Source organism: Daphnia pulicaria, chromosome 7 (assembly GCF_021234035.1).
Source record: "Daphnia pulicaria isolate SC F1-1A chromosome 7, SC_F0-13Bv2, whole genome shotgun sequence".
Taxonomy (NCBI): Eukaryota; Metazoa; Arthropoda; class Branchiopoda; order Diplostraca; family Daphniidae; genus Daphnia; species Daphnia pulicaria.
In genome coordinates this window covers 1,484,713-1,504,910 of record NC_060919.1, presented here as the reverse complement: position 1 = coordinate 1,504,910, position 20,198 = coordinate 1,484,713, and the positions used below count along the sequence as shown (strand labels likewise).

The 20,198-nt window shown below is 40.2% G+C and overlaps 6 protein-coding genes across 10 annotated transcripts; 1 reads left to right on the top strand and 5 right to left on the bottom strand.

Moving 5' to 3' along the window:
- Positions 1 to 19: 19 nt before the first annotated feature.
- LOC124349469 (H(+)/Cl(-) exchange transporter 7-like) lies at positions 20 to 4,039 on the bottom strand. 2 transcript variants are annotated; one of them, XM_046800113.1, is made up of 15 exons: positions 3,806 to 4,039; positions 3,564 to 3,674; positions 3,308 to 3,506; positions 2,981 to 3,234; positions 2,737 to 2,914; positions 2,547 to 2,678; positions 2,327 to 2,486; positions 2,124 to 2,265; positions 1,963 to 2,056; positions 1,736 to 1,905; positions 1,495 to 1,674; positions 1,044 to 1,424; positions 894 to 977; positions 737 to 817; positions 20 to 658 (listed from the first exon to the last, which is right to left on the bottom strand). In XM_046800113.1, exons 1-15 carry the CDS (start codon positions 3,887 to 3,889, stop codon positions 548 to 550), a joined length of 2,361 nt encoding a protein of 786 aa, XP_046656069.1. In that variant the 5' UTR covers positions 3,890 to 4,039; the 3' UTR covers positions 20 to 547. The 2 variants fall into 2 exon arrangements, with proteins under 2 accessions (XP_046656069.1, XP_046656068.1); XM_046800112.1 differs by having other exon boundaries at positions 3,734 to 4,038.
- A 480-nt stretch (positions 4,040 to 4,519) lies between these two features.
- LOC124349557 (solute carrier family 22 member 4-like) lies at positions 4,520 to 7,570 on the bottom strand. Its single transcript, XM_046800253.1, has 12 exons — positions 7,263 to 7,570; positions 7,114 to 7,152; positions 6,778 to 7,027; positions 6,608 to 6,711; positions 6,390 to 6,544; positions 6,152 to 6,320; positions 5,810 to 6,085; positions 5,654 to 5,740; positions 5,445 to 5,572; positions 5,171 to 5,352; positions 4,977 to 5,113; positions 4,520 to 4,907 (listed from the first exon to the last, which is right to left on the bottom strand). Exons 1-12 carry the CDS (start codon positions 7,445 to 7,447, stop codon positions 4,808 to 4,810), a joined length of 1,812 nt encoding a protein of 603 aa, XP_046656209.1. The 5' UTR covers positions 7,448 to 7,570; the 3' UTR covers positions 4,520 to 4,807.
- Positions 7,571 to 7,921: 351 nt separating this feature from the next.
- On the bottom strand, positions 7,922 to 11,640 carry LOC124349570 (solute carrier family 22 member 4-like). Of its 4 annotated transcripts, XM_046800294.1 has the most exons (13): positions 11,571 to 11,612; positions 11,398 to 11,503; positions 10,302 to 10,617; positions 10,015 to 10,237; positions 9,849 to 9,952; positions 9,615 to 9,769; positions 9,375 to 9,543; positions 9,032 to 9,313; positions 8,871 to 8,957; positions 8,671 to 8,798; positions 8,431 to 8,612; positions 8,222 to 8,358; positions 7,922 to 8,142 (listed from the first exon to the last, which is right to left on the bottom strand). In XM_046800294.1, exons 3-13 carry the CDS (start codon positions 10,487 to 10,489, stop codon positions 8,058 to 8,060), a joined length of 1,740 nt encoding a protein of 579 aa, XP_046656250.1. In that variant the 5' UTR covers positions 10,490 to 10,617; positions 11,398 to 11,503; positions 11,571 to 11,612; the 3' UTR covers positions 7,922 to 8,057. The 4 variants fall into 4 exon arrangements, with proteins under 4 accessions (XP_046656250.1, XP_046656248.1, XP_046656251.1 ...); XM_046800292.1 differs by having other exon boundaries at positions 11,398 to 11,640; XM_046800295.1 differs by lacking the exon at positions 10,302 to 10,617 and having other exon boundaries at positions 11,398 to 11,639.
- Positions 11,641 to 12,501: 861 nt separating this feature from the next.
- LOC124349899 (predicted GPI-anchored protein 58) lies at positions 12,502 to 14,256 on the bottom strand. Its single transcript, XM_046800831.1, has 3 exons — positions 13,633 to 14,256; positions 13,403 to 13,553; positions 12,502 to 13,330 (listed from the first exon to the last, which is right to left on the bottom strand). Exons 2-3 carry the CDS (start codon positions 13,546 to 13,548, stop codon positions 12,571 to 12,573), a joined length of 906 nt encoding a protein of 301 aa, XP_046656787.1. The 5' UTR covers positions 13,549 to 13,553; positions 13,633 to 14,256; the 3' UTR covers positions 12,502 to 12,570.
- Positions 14,257 to 14,341: 85 nt separating this feature from the next.
- On the top strand, positions 14,342 to 16,027 carry LOC124349716 (intraflagellar transport protein 52 homolog). The gene is made up of 6 exons (XM_046800522.1): positions 14,342 to 14,761; positions 14,830 to 15,073; positions 15,135 to 15,294; positions 15,359 to 15,473; positions 15,530 to 15,651; positions 15,720 to 16,027. The coding sequence occupies exons 1-6, from the start codon at positions 14,374 to 14,376 to the stop codon at positions 15,996 to 15,998; spliced, it is 1,308 nt and encodes a 435-aa protein (XP_046656478.1). The 5' UTR covers positions 14,342 to 14,373; the 3' UTR covers positions 15,999 to 16,027.
- Positions 16,028 to 16,289: 262 nt separating this feature from the next.
- On the bottom strand, positions 16,290 to 20,146 carry LOC124349493 (peroxisomal multifunctional enzyme type 2-like). Its single transcript, XM_046800157.1, has 16 exons — positions 19,929 to 20,146; positions 19,657 to 19,791; positions 19,493 to 19,594; positions 18,917 to 19,112; positions 18,723 to 18,850; positions 18,545 to 18,661; positions 18,353 to 18,483; positions 18,204 to 18,281; positions 18,059 to 18,137; positions 17,823 to 17,986; positions 17,637 to 17,760; positions 17,406 to 17,578; positions 17,162 to 17,338; positions 16,791 to 17,103; positions 16,620 to 16,723; positions 16,290 to 16,552 (listed from the first exon to the last, which is right to left on the bottom strand). Exons 1-16 carry the CDS (start codon positions 19,984 to 19,986, stop codon positions 16,436 to 16,438), a joined length of 2,196 nt encoding a protein of 731 aa, XP_046656113.1. The 5' UTR covers positions 19,987 to 20,146; the 3' UTR covers positions 16,290 to 16,435.
- Between the last annotated feature and the right edge of the window lie 52 nt (positions 20,147 to 20,198).

The window sequence follows — 20,198 nt, the reverse complement described above, 5'->3', positions numbered from 1 at the left end:
ATGCCAACTGCTACTTGGGCCGATGATAAAATGTGTGTATCATGTTTCAATCCATCACGAAGAGCTCTGCAAGGTTATTTTTTTGGCTTGTCAAACATAAGGAACGAATACTAGGAATTTTAAGACAAGGAATCGAATCGGATTGAGAGCCTTTTTTGATTCAAGGCCAATATCTTCCAACAAAAATAAACCTGAGATTAAAACTGTTAAATCTACTACTACCACCAAAAACAAGGCGAACATTGCGAAACCGGACAAGGAAAAATAAGAAAGACTGCACGCGTTCAACTGCAGTGTAGAAATAAGTTCGTGCTGTGAAATTGAAAATTCGAGCTTACAATTTCAAATGATATTCTTTTCTTTAGAAAAAAAAAATAGGACTAGATGTAAAATTCCCAATCTAAACTGCAAAATATAAAGTAAACTATTACGCGATGAATTTAATTATGTGCGCATCAAATCTAATCTATGGAGGAAGCGTGGGGTGGGGAGGGGGATGGGGGATCGTGGCGCTATCACTGCCAAACGGATCTGATATAATGGGCAATCACGGTGGAACACCATGGCCGCCTAGCGGAAGCTCGACAAAGTCAATAGCTCCACAGCAGATTCGTGCCCGGTAACGGGCCAAAGTTTTGCGCGTTATCATTCCAGCAACCTTTTGATCAAACAAAAAATAAAACATCGAACGATAATGGTTGTTCAAAGCGATTGGCTAGACATATGTTGTTCTCACCTCGTTGTTATCATCTGTGACGATCAAATGCCGAAGGCCAAGGGCTCGAAAGAGCTGGAATGTACGGTGCAATGATGCGTGCTGTATCAAAAATGAAGTATAGCTTAGTGCTCTATGATCTTGTTGTTTTACCAAGCCTTAGTTGTAAATGAATCACCTTGGGAACTGTGTACGGCGTTGGATTCATATAAGGACGTAAATCTAAATACGAAGCTCGTTCCTCCTCAGTGAAATGTATGTCCTGATTTTGGGGGGTCAGATCAATGAGTCATTAAATTTCCGGAGGGATTATTTAAAATGGAATTACCTCAGATGCAGGGTAGCGGGGATAATACATGCGGAATGTCTCTAGAGAAATAGGTGGGCGAGTACTGCCTGTTGGCGAAGAGCAGAATGGTTTTTCCTTAAGAAGGATTTTCAGTTGACTGCGTAGGATCAGTCCGCGCAAAACTCCGAAGCTGGTCTGTTTGGCTTGCGAACCAGAAAAGCGATCTTCGAATATCACGGGAAAGCCTTGATGGCGAGTGTCTTCAAGAACGCTGATGACAGTAGACACACGCTCGACTTCTTTGAGAACCACGACAGGCTTGCTCATTATGTACTGGGCTTGTGTTCCGTGGCACATTGGGGGCGCCGACCACGGCAACATAGGCAAACCAGCTAGCTGAACATTCATATCGTAAATCCCCTTAAAAAATGAAACCAAAAATTCAGTTTAAGGAATATAGTTGCAAGGGGATTCATATAGTTTTTCTTACCGCATTGAAAAAATCTCCTACGAATTTAGCAGTGAGCAAAGTCAGCATAAGACCTAATCCTAGCGAAAGATTCCCTGTGGTTTCGATAAGGATCACTGCCAACGAAAGTGTTACTCGAGCTATTCCGCCCAACTGAGAAGCTGCGCCGATCAAAGCATACTTGCCAGGATCAGCCCACGCCTAAATTGAAAGAAATTAGATACGGTAACTTGAGGCAAATAATTTAGTCGGAAATACTTACGGCTCCTTGAGTGATTCGATAGAGACCGAGACCGACCAACCGGCCCCATGCTGCACCAGAGAGAAGAGCCGGAATAAAGATTCCGCTTGAAATGCTTAGACCATAGGTCCAACACGCAAGAAAAAAATAGGTGATAAAAAATAATCCTACTGACAGTGGATTATGAGTGCCTATGCAAATTGAACGGTTAAATCACATTTTTTTTAAAGCAGTAATATTGAATAGACCTGGCTGGTCATGAAACAGTGCTCGTACACTTGCTTCTGGTGTTTGTAGCCACATGGCAGCTACTGCATTAAACTGGCCGTCTTCGCAAAACATCTGAATAAACAATTGTTAGAGATAAGCCTCAAAATCATCCGTTATTAAATTGAATCCAAAAGATTACCTGAATTGGGAATTCAACCGCATCTTTTGCACCAAGAGGTTTGCAATCATCGACATAATAAATCATAATAAATCCAACGCTAACTGTAACTGAACAAACAACAATGACTTCCAAAACTTTGGCCCAGCGACTCAAAATAAATCTAGTTGAAGAAACAACGATTAAAAGAAGATGTCGGTGATTTTTATTATTATTTTTCTTACCGCCGTCGAAAAACACTAATATGGTAATTCATCTGATTAAATAGAGCTCCAGAAAGCCCTCCGATAATGCCCATAGCAATAAAAATAGGGAGCTCCAACAAGGCAAATGGAATGTCTGGAAATTTTCCGAAGTTAAGTAACCCATCGTATGCCAATATTCCTACATTTTTATAACATGGATAAATTATTGTAAAAAAAAACTTATAGCAAAATTACATACCTAATTGGCCATGATAAGTGCTTAGGACAACATTCAACGTGAATGCCGACACCATTGAGCAAAAGAATATTCTCCATGTAATATTTTGGTTCCAAAAACTTGAACCTTCTTCCAAGCTGAACAACACCCCACCTAAAATAATATAAAATGTGTTGATGGGTTTGCGATTTAAGGTAATAATAGAAACTACCGATTGGAGCCCCGAAAGCGGCAGCAACGCCAGCTGCAGCACCTCCTGTTACGAAATCACGCTTCTCTTGGTCGCAGCGAAACGCTTTTAAAATACCAAAATCGAAGCCTAAAGAAGTACTTTTGCCTTGCGATAATCCGGCAGCGACTGCTGCTCCTGAATGAACCATAGGACCTTCCTAGAAAGAAAATACAAATTTGAATAACTTATTGTCATTTTTAAAATTAAAAACAAAATTTAATACCTTTCCTACAGCAAGGCCACCCAACACTGAGCATGTTACACCGGCTGCTTTGACGAATAGAGTTTTCAGTCGGTGTAAACGGTGCACATTAATACCATTTAGGTAACATTTAACTAAAGGAATGCCACTTCCAGCAGCAACAGGTTCACCATATGTGACCAAGACTGAAGCAAGAAATGCAAAACCACAACTAATACCCAACCATTGTAGGTATGGAATGTATAAACAATTTTCTTTGACACATTTTTCAATATCTGGTAAAAGTAACAAATATTATTAGAACTGATAAGGAAAGTTATATAACTTTTAGCTGTACAGCCATCTTACATTTCTTTAAAAACCCATATTTAATTTTGGTCATTTCAACGACACATATGTCAATTGTGCATGCAATAAGAGCTGTGCATACTCCAATAAAAAACACAACAACCCATCTGGTTGCATTCTGCTTCGTAATGGAACCTGGGCTTTTCTTTGATTCCTCTTCTTTGAATATTTTATTTTCACACAATTCATAATCTAAACTCTGTGAAGTAAATAATATTTACAAATATGTATATAACTTAAACAATAATGCAAGTACTTCAAATTCAGATGAGAGTGTGGAAAGCATTCCTTGGGGGAGTCTTCTGAAAACAACAGCTTGCTGTCCTGGCATTTCTGGATCACGATTGTTTTCTGGTAGAGGAACAGCCTGTAAGAATTTATTGAATGAATGAGTAACTATCAGGAAAGAACTTTGCAACAACGTACTCCATTGATGCTTCCATAACTAATATGTCGATCTCTCACTCTAGGCTGGAACTGCGATGGATCAAAACTTACGCCATTCTCAGCATTAGTCAAGGACAATCCTTGATTAGGTTTCGAGTGCTGGTCATTTAATAAGGTTTGAGTTTCAGTGTCCATTTCGTAGCACGTACACGTGCATCAGACACCCACTTTTCTCCAAACCAGACAACAGCAACAGGCATAAAATGTCAGCTGCCAGACAGCCAGAATCGAATAAAAGGTTTACGATCAAATGAAAATGGTATTGTTTTTTTTATTTAGGGCTGCCCCAATAACGAAAAATTTGTTGACTGGTCGTGTCGCATGTGAGAAATTTATCTAGGATTCTTGGGCCCTTGCCCTTGACTAAATAGAATTCTAAAGCCTTTATAGATTTTAAATTTGTTATCTTGCTGGTTGTTTTTCAAAAAAAAAGGAAACTTGAGTTTGGGGCTTTGGGCCATGGGGGGGGGGGGGGGAGGAGGGATTCATTACATAACACATGACCAAGACAATAACAGTTTAAAAATGAAAACGTTTTAGGATGAAATAGCTAGAAATAATATAGGCCGCTCAGCGCTAGATAACAGTTCAGGGTCGACTAAATTCCAACCTTTTAAGAAGGACTTCGTATAACTGAGTAACAGGAAGGATTGAATGAATAATAAGGAAATGCGCTCTTATGTTTCCAAGAGCGTGTACGTAGGCCTATTTTCAAAAGATTTTTTAACTTGTTAGACCTTCATTGAGATAAAAATCCGCAAGAAATTGTGGTAATAAAAATCAAAGTGTATATTTTTGAGGATATGAAATACTGTAAACAAGTGGAATAAAAAATCAAACAAAGAAACAAAATTTTCTCTAACTTTTCGTCGATTTCTTTGCGCTTCACAGAAATAAGATATCTCACACAATTGTATACCTAATGTGCATGAAGGCAAATTTTTTCTACCAATTAATTGATAAAGCGGTTAGATTTATTTACTTTTTACATATCGACAAGGGTTAAATACATGTCGAGTAAACATAGAATCCATAAGTTGGTTGTTGGAAAGGCTATGAACTGACGGATGGCGGGGTAGCAGAATTATCAGTAGCGTCCGTCGAAGCTGATTTCTTGAAACGGCGGAAATATGATATAATATCTATTCTTGTGCTAGAATATCAATTAAATTCATTTAGAGTTTTGATCGTGCAAAGAACTGAATTGTTTAATAGTCAATACTTTTCCAAGTCGATAGCCTCTTGTACGGTTGCTGGAGTACCACGACCTTTACTTTCCGGTAGCCACAGTGTCAAAACTCCAATGGCCAAACTGATGGCTCCAAAAATGACATAAGGAAGACTGCGATTGACGATACCCTAATGAAACACATTTAATTAAAATCTCAAAACATATTCCGAATTTAAATTGCTTACCATGGCCGCAATATAAGGGGCGATAATCGCTCCCACTTTTCCACTCGTCGAGCACAAAGCGATAGTGATTCCTCGCGAAACAGTAGGGAACAGCTCAAACGTAAAGGCGTTGTTAGCCACCGTTAACATGGAGGTACAAAATTTGCCCATGAGCGAGAATACAATGATGACGGTATTGAACTCTGAAAAAGGCCAAAAAAAGAATAATTTAATAGGCTCCTATTGGTGCAAAGTGTGAAGTAAAGGAGCTAATTAAATGCAAAAAGTTTCTCACCTTTGGAAATTAGGCCGGCAACAAGACAGAATGATCCACCCACTATCAAAGTAAAGTTCAGGATAGGCCTTCTTCCGAAATAGTCCATAGCGAACATTCCAGTTACGTACGCGGGAATTTCCACCAATCTAAAAAAGTTTTAAAAATAAAATAAAAATGTGTTTAGGAGAAAATCCTCTTTAAACTACTTTTAAATGTGTTTAGCTTACATGACTAAAATGTAGTTAAAGTGAATATCGGCGGACAAATTCGATGCCGCGTAAGATAGACCGTAATAACACAAAAATTGGGCAAGCCTGTGTGAATCAAGGTATTATAAGAAATGAGATTAAATCGTGTAATTAATAAACTACACGCATCTTTACCAAGTGCCGCAGAGGATCAAAAGACGAACTAGTAGGCATCGCGTCTTCAAAACTTTTAAAGCCGAACCGATGGGGTTTGAATCGTGAGAAGCAGCCGCGGCCGGGGCCCCTTCTGCTTCACCGGCCTCAACGGACTTTGCCGAGATTTCAGACGGAATGACCAGCAAATGGGGAGGGATTTCTTTCTTGTTTAACTTTGCCGCATTTTCGTAAATCACTTTAGCTTCTGTGTACCTCTTTTTAACCGTTAACCAGCGAGTCGATTCGGGTAAAATGCTAAAAAAATAAATCCTTGAATAGTATTATTTCATCGCATCAATTTTGAAATGAAAGATAACTAACAAGTAGGCAACAGCCATCGTCCCCATCGGCACAAATACGCATAATTGCAGCGTTACCCAGTCACGGATGAAATATGCCAAACATCCACTGATGAGGTTTCCAATAGATTGGAAACAATAAATGAGGCAAATAAATTTGATTCGCATCGACGGACGCTGCGCTTCAAGTCCTTTAACAAACAATTGGCAAATTCGTCAAAATTCTGAATGAAATGAAACATTGCATTTAATCCACTTACCCCAAATGATGAGCGCTTGTATAACGGAAACACCACCCATACCCGTGAGAAATCGAAGCGCTGCAAAAGCGTCAAAATTGGGAGCGAAGCACGAACCAATGCCAAATGAAGCAATCCATGTTCCTAGGACGACAACTGACGTGCGTCGTCCGATCCTAGAAAAATTATTATTCAGATTAAGAACAAATGATTTTTCTAATAATTTAAAGTGTACTTACAAATCGGGTAGAGGACCGAGAAAAAAAGCGCCCAGTAACACACCCAACATGGTAATAAACGAGCCAAACGTAACTTTCCACGATTCGTCACATACCAGGAGATACTACACAATCAAATCAAATTCATTTGTTTGAAAAAAAATTCTGTAGAATAAGTTTATCCCACTTACGTCAGTAACGATTGTACTGGTGAAGACGGATTTGTCGAAAACCCACTGATCGCATTTGACATTCGCAGTGTAGTTGCTGTAGGCGCACTCTGGTTTAGAAGCGTTGGGCATCATTTCAAAATCTTTATAGGAGCAACGCCATCCCAAATCCCGAGGAGAACTGAGAAGACTGCTGAGGGCATTCGACTCGTTTAGCCAATCAGCTTTGTAGACTGGGTCAACGGGATTATCACATCCATCGACAAAGCACCTGTCGCCGCATAAATCCAGATTGGAACAAATAATTATTAATTCCAAGGACGAAAATGCAAAAATGATTAGGTCATTTCCATTTACCTGTGATATGGAGTGGCTCCTACGAAGACGTAAATTAAACTGAAAATCGGGAAACGGAAATTAAATTAATTTAACTGGAAAAGTAGAAAACAGACAGGATAAGACGAAAGCCAAAAATTAAATTCGTAAATTAATTCAAAAGTGATTACATGCAGGACGTCGGGAAGAGAAGGCCGTATCCGATGCAGAGCAAGTATTTCAATTGAAACCAGCCGAATTTGCCCAAATGTTCGAGGATGATGTCTGCGTTGAATGCTTCGTCATCTCCGAGACTAGAAGTGGATTCTTCCTGGTTTGGAGGTTTCTCGTTTTCAATCGGTTTCGGTGCACCCATGTTCTCCTACTTGCTGTTTGTTTGTATTAAAAATATAGGTTGACAGACTCTGCGACGTTGTTTTTTCTACGTCTTACTCCAGAGGAAATGTGAAGAGAACTGAATCACTTTCCGTCAAGCTAGTCGGCAAGTAACAGTGGCGAAACTCGCCGTCGTTTTTATTAAGGGCCACACAGCCGCCACCCACAACCCGCGCCTGATCACAAGGTTTTCGGTGGGCGCTAGCCGTCGCGAAGCGCGTTGTAAAAATAATGTGCATACTAAACATGGCTTATCACGGTAGATACCGAATAGTTATTTAGTAATAAGTAGTTAATAGCTAAAGGGACATTGGGTACTCAAGTTTCACTACAACTACCGGCAACCCCACCTCTCGTTTCCTACTTAGGAGTTTAATAAGGATCTTGGCACTGCACCCAATGACTGGATTCGACGTCATCCATCAGAGCGCATAATAAATGGTGACACTTGTGATTTCTTGAAGCAATCTTTTCATTCGATATTAGTTCAAACAGTTTCGCCCAATCAACTGACCTTCAAAATTTTACTTGTAATGGAATAAATTAAGGATTAGATACAAACGCGGATTAAACTTTTCACATCCGAGGGATCAAATAGACTTGTAAGTGGTATTAAATGCGAGTCTACATTTTGGTGGGCTTTTACGACGGCATCCACTCAAGTCCAGTGTTTTTCTTTGTCGAAATAAAAACAAAATAAAGGGAATTGTATCAATTGACAGAAAGATAAATGTCAATGTCGTTGTTCACTTACGATTCCAGATCTTTGGCGTCCTGAATGGTGGCGGGTATTGAAAGTCCTTTCGTCTCGGGCAACATTAAACTCAGAGCCCCGACAACTAGGTTAGTGCATCCGAAAACAATGTACGGGAGGCTACGGTTCTTGGCACCCTTTTGACGAACAAAAACGGCGCAAATTCAATTTGAAAAAATTGCACCAAGTCCAAAGGTATATTCACTCACCATTGCGGACATGACTGGGGCGAGAATGCCTCCCACTTTGCCCACAGTGGAGCACAATCCAATTGTGAGACCTCGTGATGCGGTTGGGAACACTTCAGCTGTAAGCATATTGACGGTCACGATCTGCATGGAAATGAAGAACTTGCCGATCAGCGAGAAGGTCACAATCAATTCATAACAATCTGCACAAAGAAATAACGTTTAGAGTTTATGAAAAGAGTAAAATCAGTAAATTATTACCCTGAGGCACTAGACCTGCCAAAAGACAAAATATCCCTCCTAGGATTAAAGTGATGTTTATGATTAATCGCCTTCCTAGTGTATCAACAGCCACCATGCCAATTAAATACGCAGGAATTTCTACTAATCTGAGATGAATTCAAACATAAATTTCAGATAAGACAGAGAAGAAGAGCCAATATGATACTATTAAGTATTACATCACCAATATAAAGTTAAGATGAATGTCTTTAGATAAGTTTGAAGCAGTGTAGGACAGCCCGTAATAGCATAGCAAAGCAGATGCCCTGTAAATGTTTGCATTGGGAGCCGCAAATTGAATTCAAAAGTGCGTGTTTCAATTATAGCCGGGTAAACTTACCAGGCACAGAAGAGGATCAATAAGCGTTTCAGCAAACAGGGTGTCTTGAAAACATGCCATATCGACATCCAAGCGCTGGCATCTTCTCGATTGCCAGAAGAGGAGCAGGTGCCGGTTTGGGCTAATGGAATTTGCTCTATCGCAGGCGAACAGGCCACCGGAATCAACAGGAGATGAGGGGGTATCTGTTTGCCATTAAGCTCAGCTGCCAGCTTGTAAATCTCTTTGGCTTCTTCGTATCTTTTGTTGACAGTCAACCACCGAGTCGATTCCGGAAGAATACTGTATTGAAAATGATACAATAAAACAAACAATTCAAAAATCGATTTCGATTTTCACTTACAAGAAGTAACTGATTGTCACGACCATTGGTACGAAGAGGTAGAGTTGTAACGTGGCCCAATCACGAACATAGTAGGCCAGCAATCCTGTCAGCAAATTACCCAACGACTGGAAACAGAAAATGATGAAGATGAACCTGACTCGGACATTTGGCGCCATGGCTTCAACACCTGTAATTAAATTCAAAATGAACATTCAATATAATGACAGTCTGAATGATCTCATAAATTGAAACACCCACCCCAGATGGCGAGAGATTGCATCAGAGCAATACAGCTCATGCCGTTGAGAAAGCGCAGTACAGCAAACTCTTCATAACTTGTGGAAAACGATAACGCGATGCCAGAGACACTCATCCAGACGCTCAATATCAATACAGATTTACGGCGTCCAATTCTGCAGTGACATGTGTTACATACAAGATTGACGATTGCTCAGCATATGAAAAAAACGAAAATGAAATTGAAATACAAACATGTCAGGTAATGGACCCAGGAAAAAGGCGCCGGCCATTATGCCCGCCATGGTGAGAGATGAGACGAACGTGGGTTTCCATGAATTTTTGCAAACTAAAAGAAACTGAACAGACATAAATTATAGCAAGTAATATGTGATGGCCATAAAAAAGGAAGGCATTTTACATCGGTTACGATTGTGCTAGAGAAAATAGACTTGTCGAAAATCCAACGGCTGCAGGCATCGTTAACAGTAATATTGAGAGCACATTCAGGTAATATGGCGAGATTTGGAAATTCACATTGCCAATGTTTCGGGTCGAATTGCAGATCTTGGATGAGAATCTGATCCATCCAATCGGCCATGTACTGCGGACTAACATCGTCGTCACATCCGTCTACAAAGCATCTTTACGAGGGGTGGGTCATAAAAACATCCAGACGTGATAGACAAAAAAAAGGCCATTATTTACCTGTGAGCCGGCGTGGCTCCCGTAAAATTAAAGGCGAGAATGGTGGCCATGGGGAACAAAACCGCATAGGCCAAACAAATAAAATATTTAAACATAAACCAGCCGGTATTGCCCAGGTGTTCGAGAATAACATCGGCGTCAAAGGCCTCATCACTTTGGGAACGAACGTCCCTTTTGTCTGACTCCATCGCAACTACTCAGGTGACGAACTGAATTATCAGCTGTCGATCAACCAGGTAGAGCTCATCTTTCGATAGAAACAGCTGTCTGATGAGTTGGCATCATGGAATCGGCTATACTTTCATGCGTCTACATCCTAATGAGAAAATAAGAGCCTCGAGCATCGAATGACACAGGTGCGTCTCGATCATTTCAGGCTGCACCTTGAACACGCTTTGTGTGTCTCGGTTTTTTCCCACTATATTCGACTCTGTTTGAGCCGATGAAAATGTCTCACTGTACCTGAGTGCAGTCAATAATTTTTGGATGAAATTACCACGCAAACAGTGCGCATTGGTGTAATAAAGAGCATGTAATCTTTAAAAATATAACCCCTCTAAAACGTTGGGCATCATGGAGTCCAGTTCAAACATTGCATTTTGAACGCGCGACGAATAAAATGGCATGATAAAAATGACCCGACGAAAGGTTCCTTCATTTTACGACACAACGAAGGACTCTTTAACAGCTTCACGAATTTACTGATAGGATTGTTAAGGAGAAATTCCTCCATCAACAATGTGGCTCTAGTTTGCCGCCGCGCAGTACCGTTTACTACTATCGCAAGAACTTTTTGATGAACCGCTTTTACGATTAAGTTATTATTTTTTTCTATATTACCGTGTGACGACAAACTTATTTTTCACACGTTCGACTACAAATAAGGCCTATGTCTAGCTTGTTCTTTTGAGGGTTAATTTATGGAGGTGTACAAGACTGCATTTTTGTTTCGTAGACTCATAAAATTACTGTTGTGGCCAGTTTTGTGCTAGGCAAAGTAACAAACAAATTCCAATGACGAGGACGTACGTGCGTTTTATAGCTCTAGTTAATCATGTTCATGCTGAGAAGTAATAATAATAGAGAATTGTATTACCTTTAATGACCTTTGGTGTGTCTCACTGGTTGACCTTCACGTGTTTTTACTTGCAAGGGGGGGGACCTACAACCATACAAGTATATCCGAATGTATCTAGCTTTTTCTAGATATCGGCAGTAAACACTTTTTAGCATTGTAACACACCACTTTACCCAGATAAAAACTTTTACCATTTTACACTTTCCTAGTCGGAATTTTTGCATTCCAGACTTTTCCAGCAGTTCGCGAATATTATGAAAAACAAATCATCCTTGCAGCATCGTCTGCTATACAAAAACAACAACTCAAATTTCCAATTTTCCATGGAATTTTACTGTGAAAAAAAAGGCAGAAAAACAAACAAATTTCGTTAAATTTGGTTTGTTTTATTCGTAAATAATTCTAATGTTTAATTACTCAAATTGAGCAAACGAGGATATCAGTCAGTAAAGGCCCTTCACTATTTAGACCTAAATATCTGAAATGAAAGAACCACAGTCTGGAAGCAGCATCAAAATTCAAAAAGCAATCATTAAAAGTGTTTTTAATATAAGAAACTCTGGTATGTAAAACAAAATCTTAGCATATTGTGCAATGAGAAGATAATCTGTAATAACCCTAATGAAGCTAGGCCGATGAGAAATGACGAAAGATAAAGTTGGAAAGACGAAATATTGTGACATTTCAAGACGAGACATGTAAGATTATAGAGACGCAAACTTAATTGGAGGACGTGTGATAATAATGAAGAGAGCGATAATCCCGTTGAAGTGAACCCGCGCTTGCCGCCATCACTTATTGCCTCCAGCCAACAGATCATCACAGGAAAGCAAATAAACGCGCAGCTCGCTAAACTCACGATATCATTTTACGATCCTGTTGGCGTTGGGCTTTTTAAATAAATATTTCCCGCATTCATCACGGCGGCTGTTACAAGTGCTAGACTCAATATCATTTGTCGCTATGTGTGAAGTTCACACTGTGCACATAATAAGCAATGAACTAATAGAAAGAATAATGCAACGTAGCATTTTTCTTCCTTTTTTTAAGAAGCTATATTATAAGAGTACATACAATTGTTTTTAGTTTCCAAGATGGCCGGGTAATAGTTTCAAGAGCGCATTTATGAATCGCAATTTATTTACAGTCATAATAAAAGGTTATTTAGATACAAACTTATAAAAGTTGTGTTTAGCGGGCTGGCTGAACAGCAAATTGACCGAATGTGGCTGGTGGTAAAGCGGGGAGATTGTCTGCCTCCGGTACCATTCGTGGAGTTTCGGGCCAGTTGTCTTGTCCCGAACCTTGTACTGCGGGGACTGATACTTGAACTGAGTTAAAAATTACATTAGCATCACCATTTTCCGGCTGCACTGCAGGTGGAGGTGATTGCGGAAGAACCGGTGCGTTTTCCGTTTGCGGAGAAGTGATTGCTGGAACGTCAACTGTTGGGTCAGCAACAGGTGGTGGTGGAGACATGGGAGAACTATTAGGAGTACTCATCCAAAAAGGAACTACTGGAGCTGCACCAGCTGGAGCCCACTGTTGAGAAGCTGACGGAATGGCGGCAGGAACTTCAGGTATTGTCGGATTTGGTTGTGCCCATTGACTGACGGCAGGAGCTTCAGAATTTTGGGTAGCTGGCTGAACCCACGGGCTGGTGGCAGGAGCTTCTGGCGTTGTGGGATTTGGTTGAGCCCATTGACTGGCAGGAGCAGGAGCTTCAGATATTTGCGGAGGTTGAAACCACGGGCTGGCGGCAGGAGCGGCAGGGGCTTCAGGAGTTGCAGGATTTGGCTGAACCCATTGACTTGCAGGAGCAGGAGCTTCAGGTTTAGGATCAGTCGGTGAAATAGCACGAGATTTTGTTTGTAGGGGCGCAACTCGGGTTCCATAAGAAGGTTGGTAAGAGTTGTAGCCGCCGGAATAGTAACTGGGTTGAGCAATAGGCCTAAATAATCAATTTCAAAATAGTACATCATTAGGTTATATTTATTCAAAATTATTTAGTTGAATTTCTCACATCCAGGGCGAAGCGTCAACTATGGGAGCTGATGGCATCATTCCACCATACGGTTTGGCTTCCGCCAGCAACAAAACACTGTAACAAGTGGCCAGAGTAACTGGAATAACGGAATTTTGAAACGACATCATCCTTTTGGTCTGCATAAAATCTGTAAAATAAGAAACAGTTAAAGAAAAATAAAATTAGTTTGATTATGACAAATTAAAAGAATGAAAATTTTAAGTTACTTTTAGCGTGACAAATCAACTTTCGATCCGCACTGACGAGTGTCTTGAAAACGGCTAACCTAATCAACCTTTTATACTCATCTGGGATCAAAAGTGAAGTGTCCGGCTATGTCCCAACTTTGACAAGAAACGGAAGAAAAACCAAAGTGAAAGTTTGTGACTCGTGATTGTGAGTTGACGAAAGTAAAAATCCAAATACAGTAGATTCAATGCGTTAGTATTCCGACGGGGTAATCGGCGCCCAACGAAGGCTACATACGCCAACGTCGGAAATCATCCATCGCTAATTGTTGTCAAGGACTCGTGTCACTATGACAGGAAATAGTACGAAATATAGCTCTGTCCTTGGTGGTTATTTCTTGTTGAATTTTTTAGCCATTTGACGCACGAGATTTGAAGGGGAAATTTTTAAAGACAAAATTTTAGTGGCGCCGAAATTTTTCGTTTTTCCGCAACTCATTTAAAATTCTACGAGCATGAAGGACTTTTTCTTACCTTTCACTTTGGGCGAGTGAAAACGAAGATGTCGACACATCATGTCCTCTTTACTAGAACGAACCAGTTGCTTTAAAATTTAAATAACTGCGGAAATACCGGGATGAATCGATTGTTTAGCGGTTGAGGGTGCGCATGAAGCTATAGCGTTACCATGGAAACTTGTTCCAAACACAGTGGCCATAGCTCTCTACCACCACGGCTAAATATTTACCTTTTTCAGTTGATCGTCTTGTTTCTGTGAAAATGGTTCCCGGTCCCATCAACGGATTTGCTCCGTCGGCGGTGAGTTCTCCGTCCCGCAGTGACGTGTCCAGCACCATTTTATTTGACACGTCCAAGAGCAATCAATTTGGCGTCAACGACGGGCTAAGGCAAATCCAACGGCTTTTGAAGAATCGCTGGCGACTGGCGAATACAAAAGACAGGCTCACTATTGAATCGCTGAGTTCTTCAAGGCTGGCCATTTTAGCCGGACCGCAAGATCGTTACAATGAAGCAGAATTCAATGCTCTTCGACAGTTTATCGATCTTGGTGGCAATCTGTTGGTGTTGCTAGGCGAAGGTGGAGAGCAGCAATTCAACACGAACATCAACTTCCTCCTGGAAGAGTATGGCATCATGATTAACAATGGTACGTCCGTAAAAATTTGCACGAATAAGACCCGTTTGTTTTTAACTGATGGCAATTCAATTACTCAGATGCTGTGATCAGTACAATGTACCAGAAATATTTCCACCCTAAGGAATGTTTCATCGAGGAGGTTCAATCTTGGATGAAAAATTCGACAGCGTCGAGTGCAGAGTCGAGCGCAAGTTTACCGAAAATTGTTTATCCGTACGGAGCGACGTTAAACGTAGCAAAGCCGGCTATTGTCATGGCAACGACAACGACCAGCTGCCTACCGCAACAGCGTCCTATCGCTGCTACCTACAACAATCCAAGGTAGCAATGAATATTCTATCATTTTCAAGAGAAAGGGTTTTAAGTTAATTTTAAAAATCAGATTAAAGGGCAATGGCGGTAAAATTGCCGTCATCGGTTCAGTCCATATATTTTCCGATAATTACCTTGATAAGGAGGATAATAAACGATGGCTGGAAGACCTAGTGGAATACCTGACGGACACTAAGGCGACTATTCTAGACTTCGACCGCGACGTTGACGTATTTAAAAATAAAACTGGATATTACATAACATTTCTACTTACGTCTGTAATTTAACGATAAGATTGCCGAGTATGCCACCGTTCCGAATATTATGCAATTATCTCAACATCCCCGGATTTGCCTAACTGAATCGGAAGAAGTCCCCCAAGATTGGACGACGCTTTTCCAGACTAAACGTAACGAAATTACAATTTAAAAGAAATTAACATCTAACAAACAAAATATCTTTTAGTTTTCAACTTGGATACTAATTTGGTGCCGAAGGTGTTGGAGTCATATCAGCAAGTCGGTGTCAAGCACGAGACCTTAAAACTCATTCCACCGCAGTTCGAAACTCCGTTGCCGGGATTACAAGTTTGTTATTATTCTCAAAAGTGTTGATTAAAAATACTTCTAAAAAAGTTGCAAACATCAATTGATAGGTAGCCGTTTTCCCGCCGCTATTTCGTACATTACCCCCTCCGCCGTTGGAGTTATACGACCTGGATGCGGAATTTAGTTCCGAAAAAAATCGGCTGTCTCAGCTCACTAATCGTTGCAACGACAACGATTTGGAGTATTTCATCATCGAAGCTGGCCACATACTCAACATAATCCCACAATTAAAATTGACCGGAAATAATACGGATCGAGCCAAACAAATAATTCAACATGTTTTGGAACGTATTTCTCAATTCAAAAAATCGAATCCAATTATATGAATTGTTAAATACATAAAGTTTAAGTTGTACTATTCTTTCACTGACCTGCTGTGTTGCTCATTTGGTTTCATCATTCTTCCTTTTTCTTCTTTCTACCCAAGCATCCGGGAGGTGCAGAATAACCAGATTTATCTGGTACATCTCAGGTTGCATAATCAGGCAAAGCCATGACGCGGATGCTCGTATCGCCCATCTAAATTTTCTTCGAAAAGTTGAATTGCGAGATAAACCACTTTCTCTTTGATGAACAAACAAAAATGCAATAATTCCCTTTGCTTATAAATCTTGATAAACATTTTAAACGTAGTTTAATATATTTATTCTTTGATTACAAACCCCTTGAACCCGTTTAAGTAAAATAAAAAATGGTTTGCCAACAAAAGTAACAATGTTCCCAGCTCTATCATTTTTTCTTTCTTTTAAGAATACTAACTTCCTTATAAATTGGCATTTTCTTTGAGCAGCCCTTGGAGCTTTTGGGTCAGCATAATGTTACCCTTAATCTTCAGTTTTCCTTGCATGTAAGCCTTCTGGGCATTAAGCTTACCAGTGACCTGAGGAAACAATCGACAGTTTCAAATAACCGAAATAAAAAATCCTTAAACTATTAACCCAGCTTACCAAGGCAACCATATCTGCATCCTCAAGTGTAAGGATGCAATCCGCTTTGTTTCCTTTTGGCTCTCCCTGGTAGATATCACCTGGATTGGCTTTCAAATCCACAACTAAAGCAACCAATACCAAAAGAGTCGTTAGTACTGTCAATAAGAATGTTTACTAACTGAAATTTACCCCATGATGCAGCTGGTTTCTTGTTCGAAAGAATATTCCACTGATAGACCGCGTTGATTTTAGCTCCGACTTCTGGTTTAGCATCCAGACGACGTTTCATTTCAGCGAAAACTGTCTCGCTCAATAGTCCGGTCGATGCCACGGCGGGGGCTGGTGCGGGGGCAGATGCAACAGACTTCAAATCGATGTAGGCACCAGTCAAAACTGCTTTGCCGGTTTCAGCTACTTTAGTCTCTAGGTGAATACGATTGCCCTCTTGCCACATGTCGACTTGTAGAGTTTGGCCTGGGAGAACTGGGCTGGCGAACCTTGACTGTAAAGCGATTGAAAAATAAGTTAACGCTATCAGCATCTCGTTCTGAATCTTATACCTTCATGGATCTAAACAAGGCTGGATTATTGTCAGCGTACTGTTGCAGAACAAGGCGGCAAGAAACTCCGTAAGAGGCAAGTCCATGAAGGATAGGACGATCAAATCCTCCCATAGCGGCGAAAGAAGCGTCGATGTGCAGAGGATTGCGATCGCCAGTAAGGCGGTACAAGGCAGCCTATTTTTAAAAGAACAAACTCTGTGAATTTCTTTTCTTTTAATCCACATTTGAAATGAATTCTCACTTGGTCGATTGAAGTCTTGTAAGTCAAAGAGGCGTCGGGTTTACGCTTGGGAGGATCAACATGTGGAACAATGTGCTCAGAGTTACGTTTGCCACCGAAACCGCCAGCACCGACGACGAAAATGGACCATTGGGCCGAAATAACCTTATCACCCGACTCGTCCACGACCTCCACTGCAAGGACATGTAAGTCAAAATGGCGTTTAATTCACGATGAGATTTAAATATTTACCATTCGTTACTATCACAGCTCCCGATTTCTTATCCAAAATGTCAACAACATTCAGACTGGCTTCAAGATTTCCATGAGTTGGAATTTCTTTGTGCACTTCGATGAATTGCTCTCCATGTAGTACCTAATATCAAAGAAAATACAACGTACTGCTACACTATCTCATCATAAAAATTCGCCCCATACTTTGGAAAGGTCAACTTGGAAACCGGGCATTCCACCAGTAATCATGTTGCTCTGGCTCAGAGCCTCTTGAGCCAAAATCACACCGAAAGTGGGGATCGGCGAGAAGTTCTCGCTACCTTCATACAGGTAACGGAGGCCATCTTTATCAGTAGTTGAAGCTCCAACTAAATAAAAATACAAAGACAGCTGTATTAAAAATGGCCCAAATATCGTTTTCAAAAGTAGATATCTTTTACCTGACAGCGCATACAAAATAATCTCTTTGGGAGAGACTTGGCACTTGACTGGAGCTGGGCGCCAGTTTAAGGCTTGCTCCTAAACATAATAATGAGTTGTGAATTACTGAATTGCAAAAGGAAGGAAAAAATATTCTCGACATACCACTGGGGAGAGGTTGGCAGCTCTATTGGCGTCTTTTTCCATGAGATCTTGAAGAACTTTACCAAGCAACATGGAAGCCTAATCAGTAATTAAATTCGATTACATTAGAATGATGGCCATTGGCAATGATTTAACTAGAACAATATTACTTCGCTGCCTTTAGGATGCAAGGAGTTGTTGAAATCGCAAATCTGCTCCCAATTGTCACGAACTGCTTCCGGAAGAATGGGATCATTCGTGCTTTCACGTAAAGTCATACCTTTTGTCCTTTCCCAGCGATCTAAAAGGAATGTGATAGGTGAATTAACGCACGTGATTCAAACACAAAATAATCAACTCACATTTGCCAACCCATCCAGCCGCAGCTTCAATCACGGATCCGGTGTCGGTACAACTGTCATGGCAAAGCCAAAGTACGACTGGAGCAACAAGATCTGGTCTCATTCCTTCCATCATATCTAAGATAAACATAAGGAACATTATACTAGCACTTCGTTTCTCTATTTTTTAAAAAGGTACCAGGTGGTAGAATTCCCTTGGTAAGTCGAGATCCAGCCATAGGAACAATGGTGTTGCAATGAATGTTGTATTTTTTGCCTTCGATAGACAGGGTGTTGCTCAATCCAAGGAGTCCCAGTTTAGCAGCACTTAAAAGTTAATAGACTACTATAAAATAACGGATTACAAATACTAACATGCGCATTCAATTTTACCTGTAATTGCTTTGTCCGAAATTGCCGTAAATTCCAGCAACGGAAGATGTCATGATAATACGGCCATAGTTTTGTTTTCGGAAATGGGGCCACGCAGCTCTGGTAGTAACGAAAGATCCGCGTAAATGTACACGATGAATCAAGTCCCAATCATTATCGCTTGTATTTACCACGGACTTGTCACGCAAGATGCCAGCTATAACATAATTGGATAAAATGTAACTGTCGATTAAATTACTACGTAAAATGATAACGGTCGCTATTCAAACAACGATTTTTAATGCCAACTAACAAACTTTCAAAACAAAACAAACAAACAAAATAACAGTACAAGAAGTTAAATGTAACTGGAATCTAAAATTTGTAAAGTTTTCATATAGAGATTTAATAAATAATTAAAAATACCAATGCATGAAAATGTTTGTGTGGAACTATTTGATAGCTTAATTGAGATCTTATTTTTATGAATATCAAAGTAAATATTCCGGCCGGAATCACTTAGATCATAACTATTTGCAGAATTTATCATCATCTACAGAGTTACACTGCATATTGTTAGAGAAGAAATGCTCTTACCGTTGTTGACAAGAATATCAATCCTTCCAAAGTTATCAATTGCAGTTTGTACTATCTTATCTCCTTCTTCAACACTGTTATAATCAGCAACAGCTTTCCCTCCTGTGTAAACAGAGTTAAATACATCTTATGCAAGAAAAGCATGAATTAGCGCAAAATAAAACCTTTAGCTTTGATTTCATTCACAACAACATCAGCAGCTCTTCCACTACCCTCTCCACTGGCAGAACCACCTAAATCATTGACCACAACAGCAGAACCTCGCTCAGCGAACCACAATGCATAAGCTCTTCCCAAACCTGTGTGAAAAACATTGAAACAGTATAACATGTGGCTCTCCTATACATGATAAGACATTTTCTTCTGTGACAATAAATTTAAACGATATTTTAATACTGCACACATTTACTGAAATGAAAACAAACTATTTACTTACCACCACCAGCTCCAGTTACGACAGTAACCTTTCCATCAAATCGGAGTTCAGAAGACATCGTTTAAGGTATGTGGTTTGCAAACAAATGATTTCTAACGACTGCGTGGACGAAAAGATAGCTTCTTTCGTAGGTTTATTTTAATATCTTGCTGCTTTAGATTCGATCAAAGTGCATGGACACTTGACAGTACCCGACAGTACCAAGATTGAAAACAGAAGACAGCTGATTTGATTAATGATCCTACTGCTCAGTAGGTGGGGTACTTGTTG

Coding starts and splice junctions, on each gene's coding strand:
- LOC124349469 (XM_046800112.1), bottom strand. CDS start 3,889: ATGGACACTGAAACTCAAACCTTATTAAATGACCAGCACTCGAAACCT. Junction 3,675..3,733: donor GTTATGGAAGCATCAATGGA/GTACGTTGTTGC, acceptor AAATTCTTACAG/GCTGTTCCTCTACCAGAAAA. Junction 3,507..3,563: donor CACTCTCATCTGAATTTGAA/GTACTTGCATTA, acceptor TTTACTTCACAG/AGTTTAGATTATGAATTGTG.
- LOC124349557 (XM_046800253.1), bottom strand. CDS start 7,447: ATGGGTGCACCGAAACCGATTGAAAACGAGAAACCTCCAAACCAGGAA. Junction 6,086..6,151: donor ACGATGGCTGTTGCCTACTT/GTTAGTTATCTT, acceptor TTATTTTTTTAG/CATTTTACCCGAATCGACTC. Junction 5,353..5,444: donor TGCCGGCCTAATTTCCAAAG/GTGAGAAACTTT, acceptor GGCCTTTTTCAG/AGTTCAATACCGTCATCATT.
- LOC124349716 (XM_046800522.1), top strand. CDS start 14,374: ATGGTTCCCGGTCCCATCAACGGATTTGCTCCGTCGGCGGTGAGTTCT. Junction 14,762..14,829: donor TGGCATCATGATTAACAATG/GTACGTCCGTAA, acceptor TCAATTACTCAG/ATGCTGTGATCAGTACAATG. Junction 15,474..15,529: donor GACGCTTTTCCAGACTAAAC/GTAACGAAATTA, acceptor AATATCTTTTAG/TTTTCAACTTGGATACTAAT.
- LOC124349493 (XM_046800157.1), bottom strand. CDS start 19,986: ATGTCTTCTGAACTCCGATTTGATGGAAAGGTTACTGTCGTAACTGGA. Junction 16,724..16,790: donor GAAACCAGCTGCATCATGGG/GTAAATTTCAGT, acceptor TGGTTGCTTTAG/TTGTGGATTTGAAAGCCAAT. Junction 16,553..16,619: donor ATGCAGATATGGTTGCCTTG/GTAAGCTGGGTT, acceptor TTGTTTCCTCAG/GTCACTGGTAAGCTTAATGC.
- LOC124349570 (XM_046800292.1), bottom strand. CDS start 10,489: ATGGAGTCAGACAAAAGGGACGTTCGTTCCCAAAGTGATGAGGCCTTT. Junction 9,953..10,014: donor CTAGCACAATCGTAACCGAT/GTAAAATGCCTT, acceptor ATGTCTGTTCAG/TTTCTTTTAGTTTGCAAAAA. Junction 9,544..9,614: donor GCAATCTCTCGCCATCTGGG/GTGGGTGTTTCA, acceptor ATTTAATTACAG/GTGTTGAAGCCATGGCGCCA.
- LOC124349899 (XM_046800831.1), bottom strand. CDS start 13,548: ATGCAGACCAAAAGGATGATGTCGTTTCAAAATTCCGTTATTCCAGTT. Junction 13,331..13,402: donor GTTGACGCTTCGCCCTGGAT/GTGAGAAATTCA, acceptor TTGATTATTTAG/GCCTATTGCTCAACCCAGTT.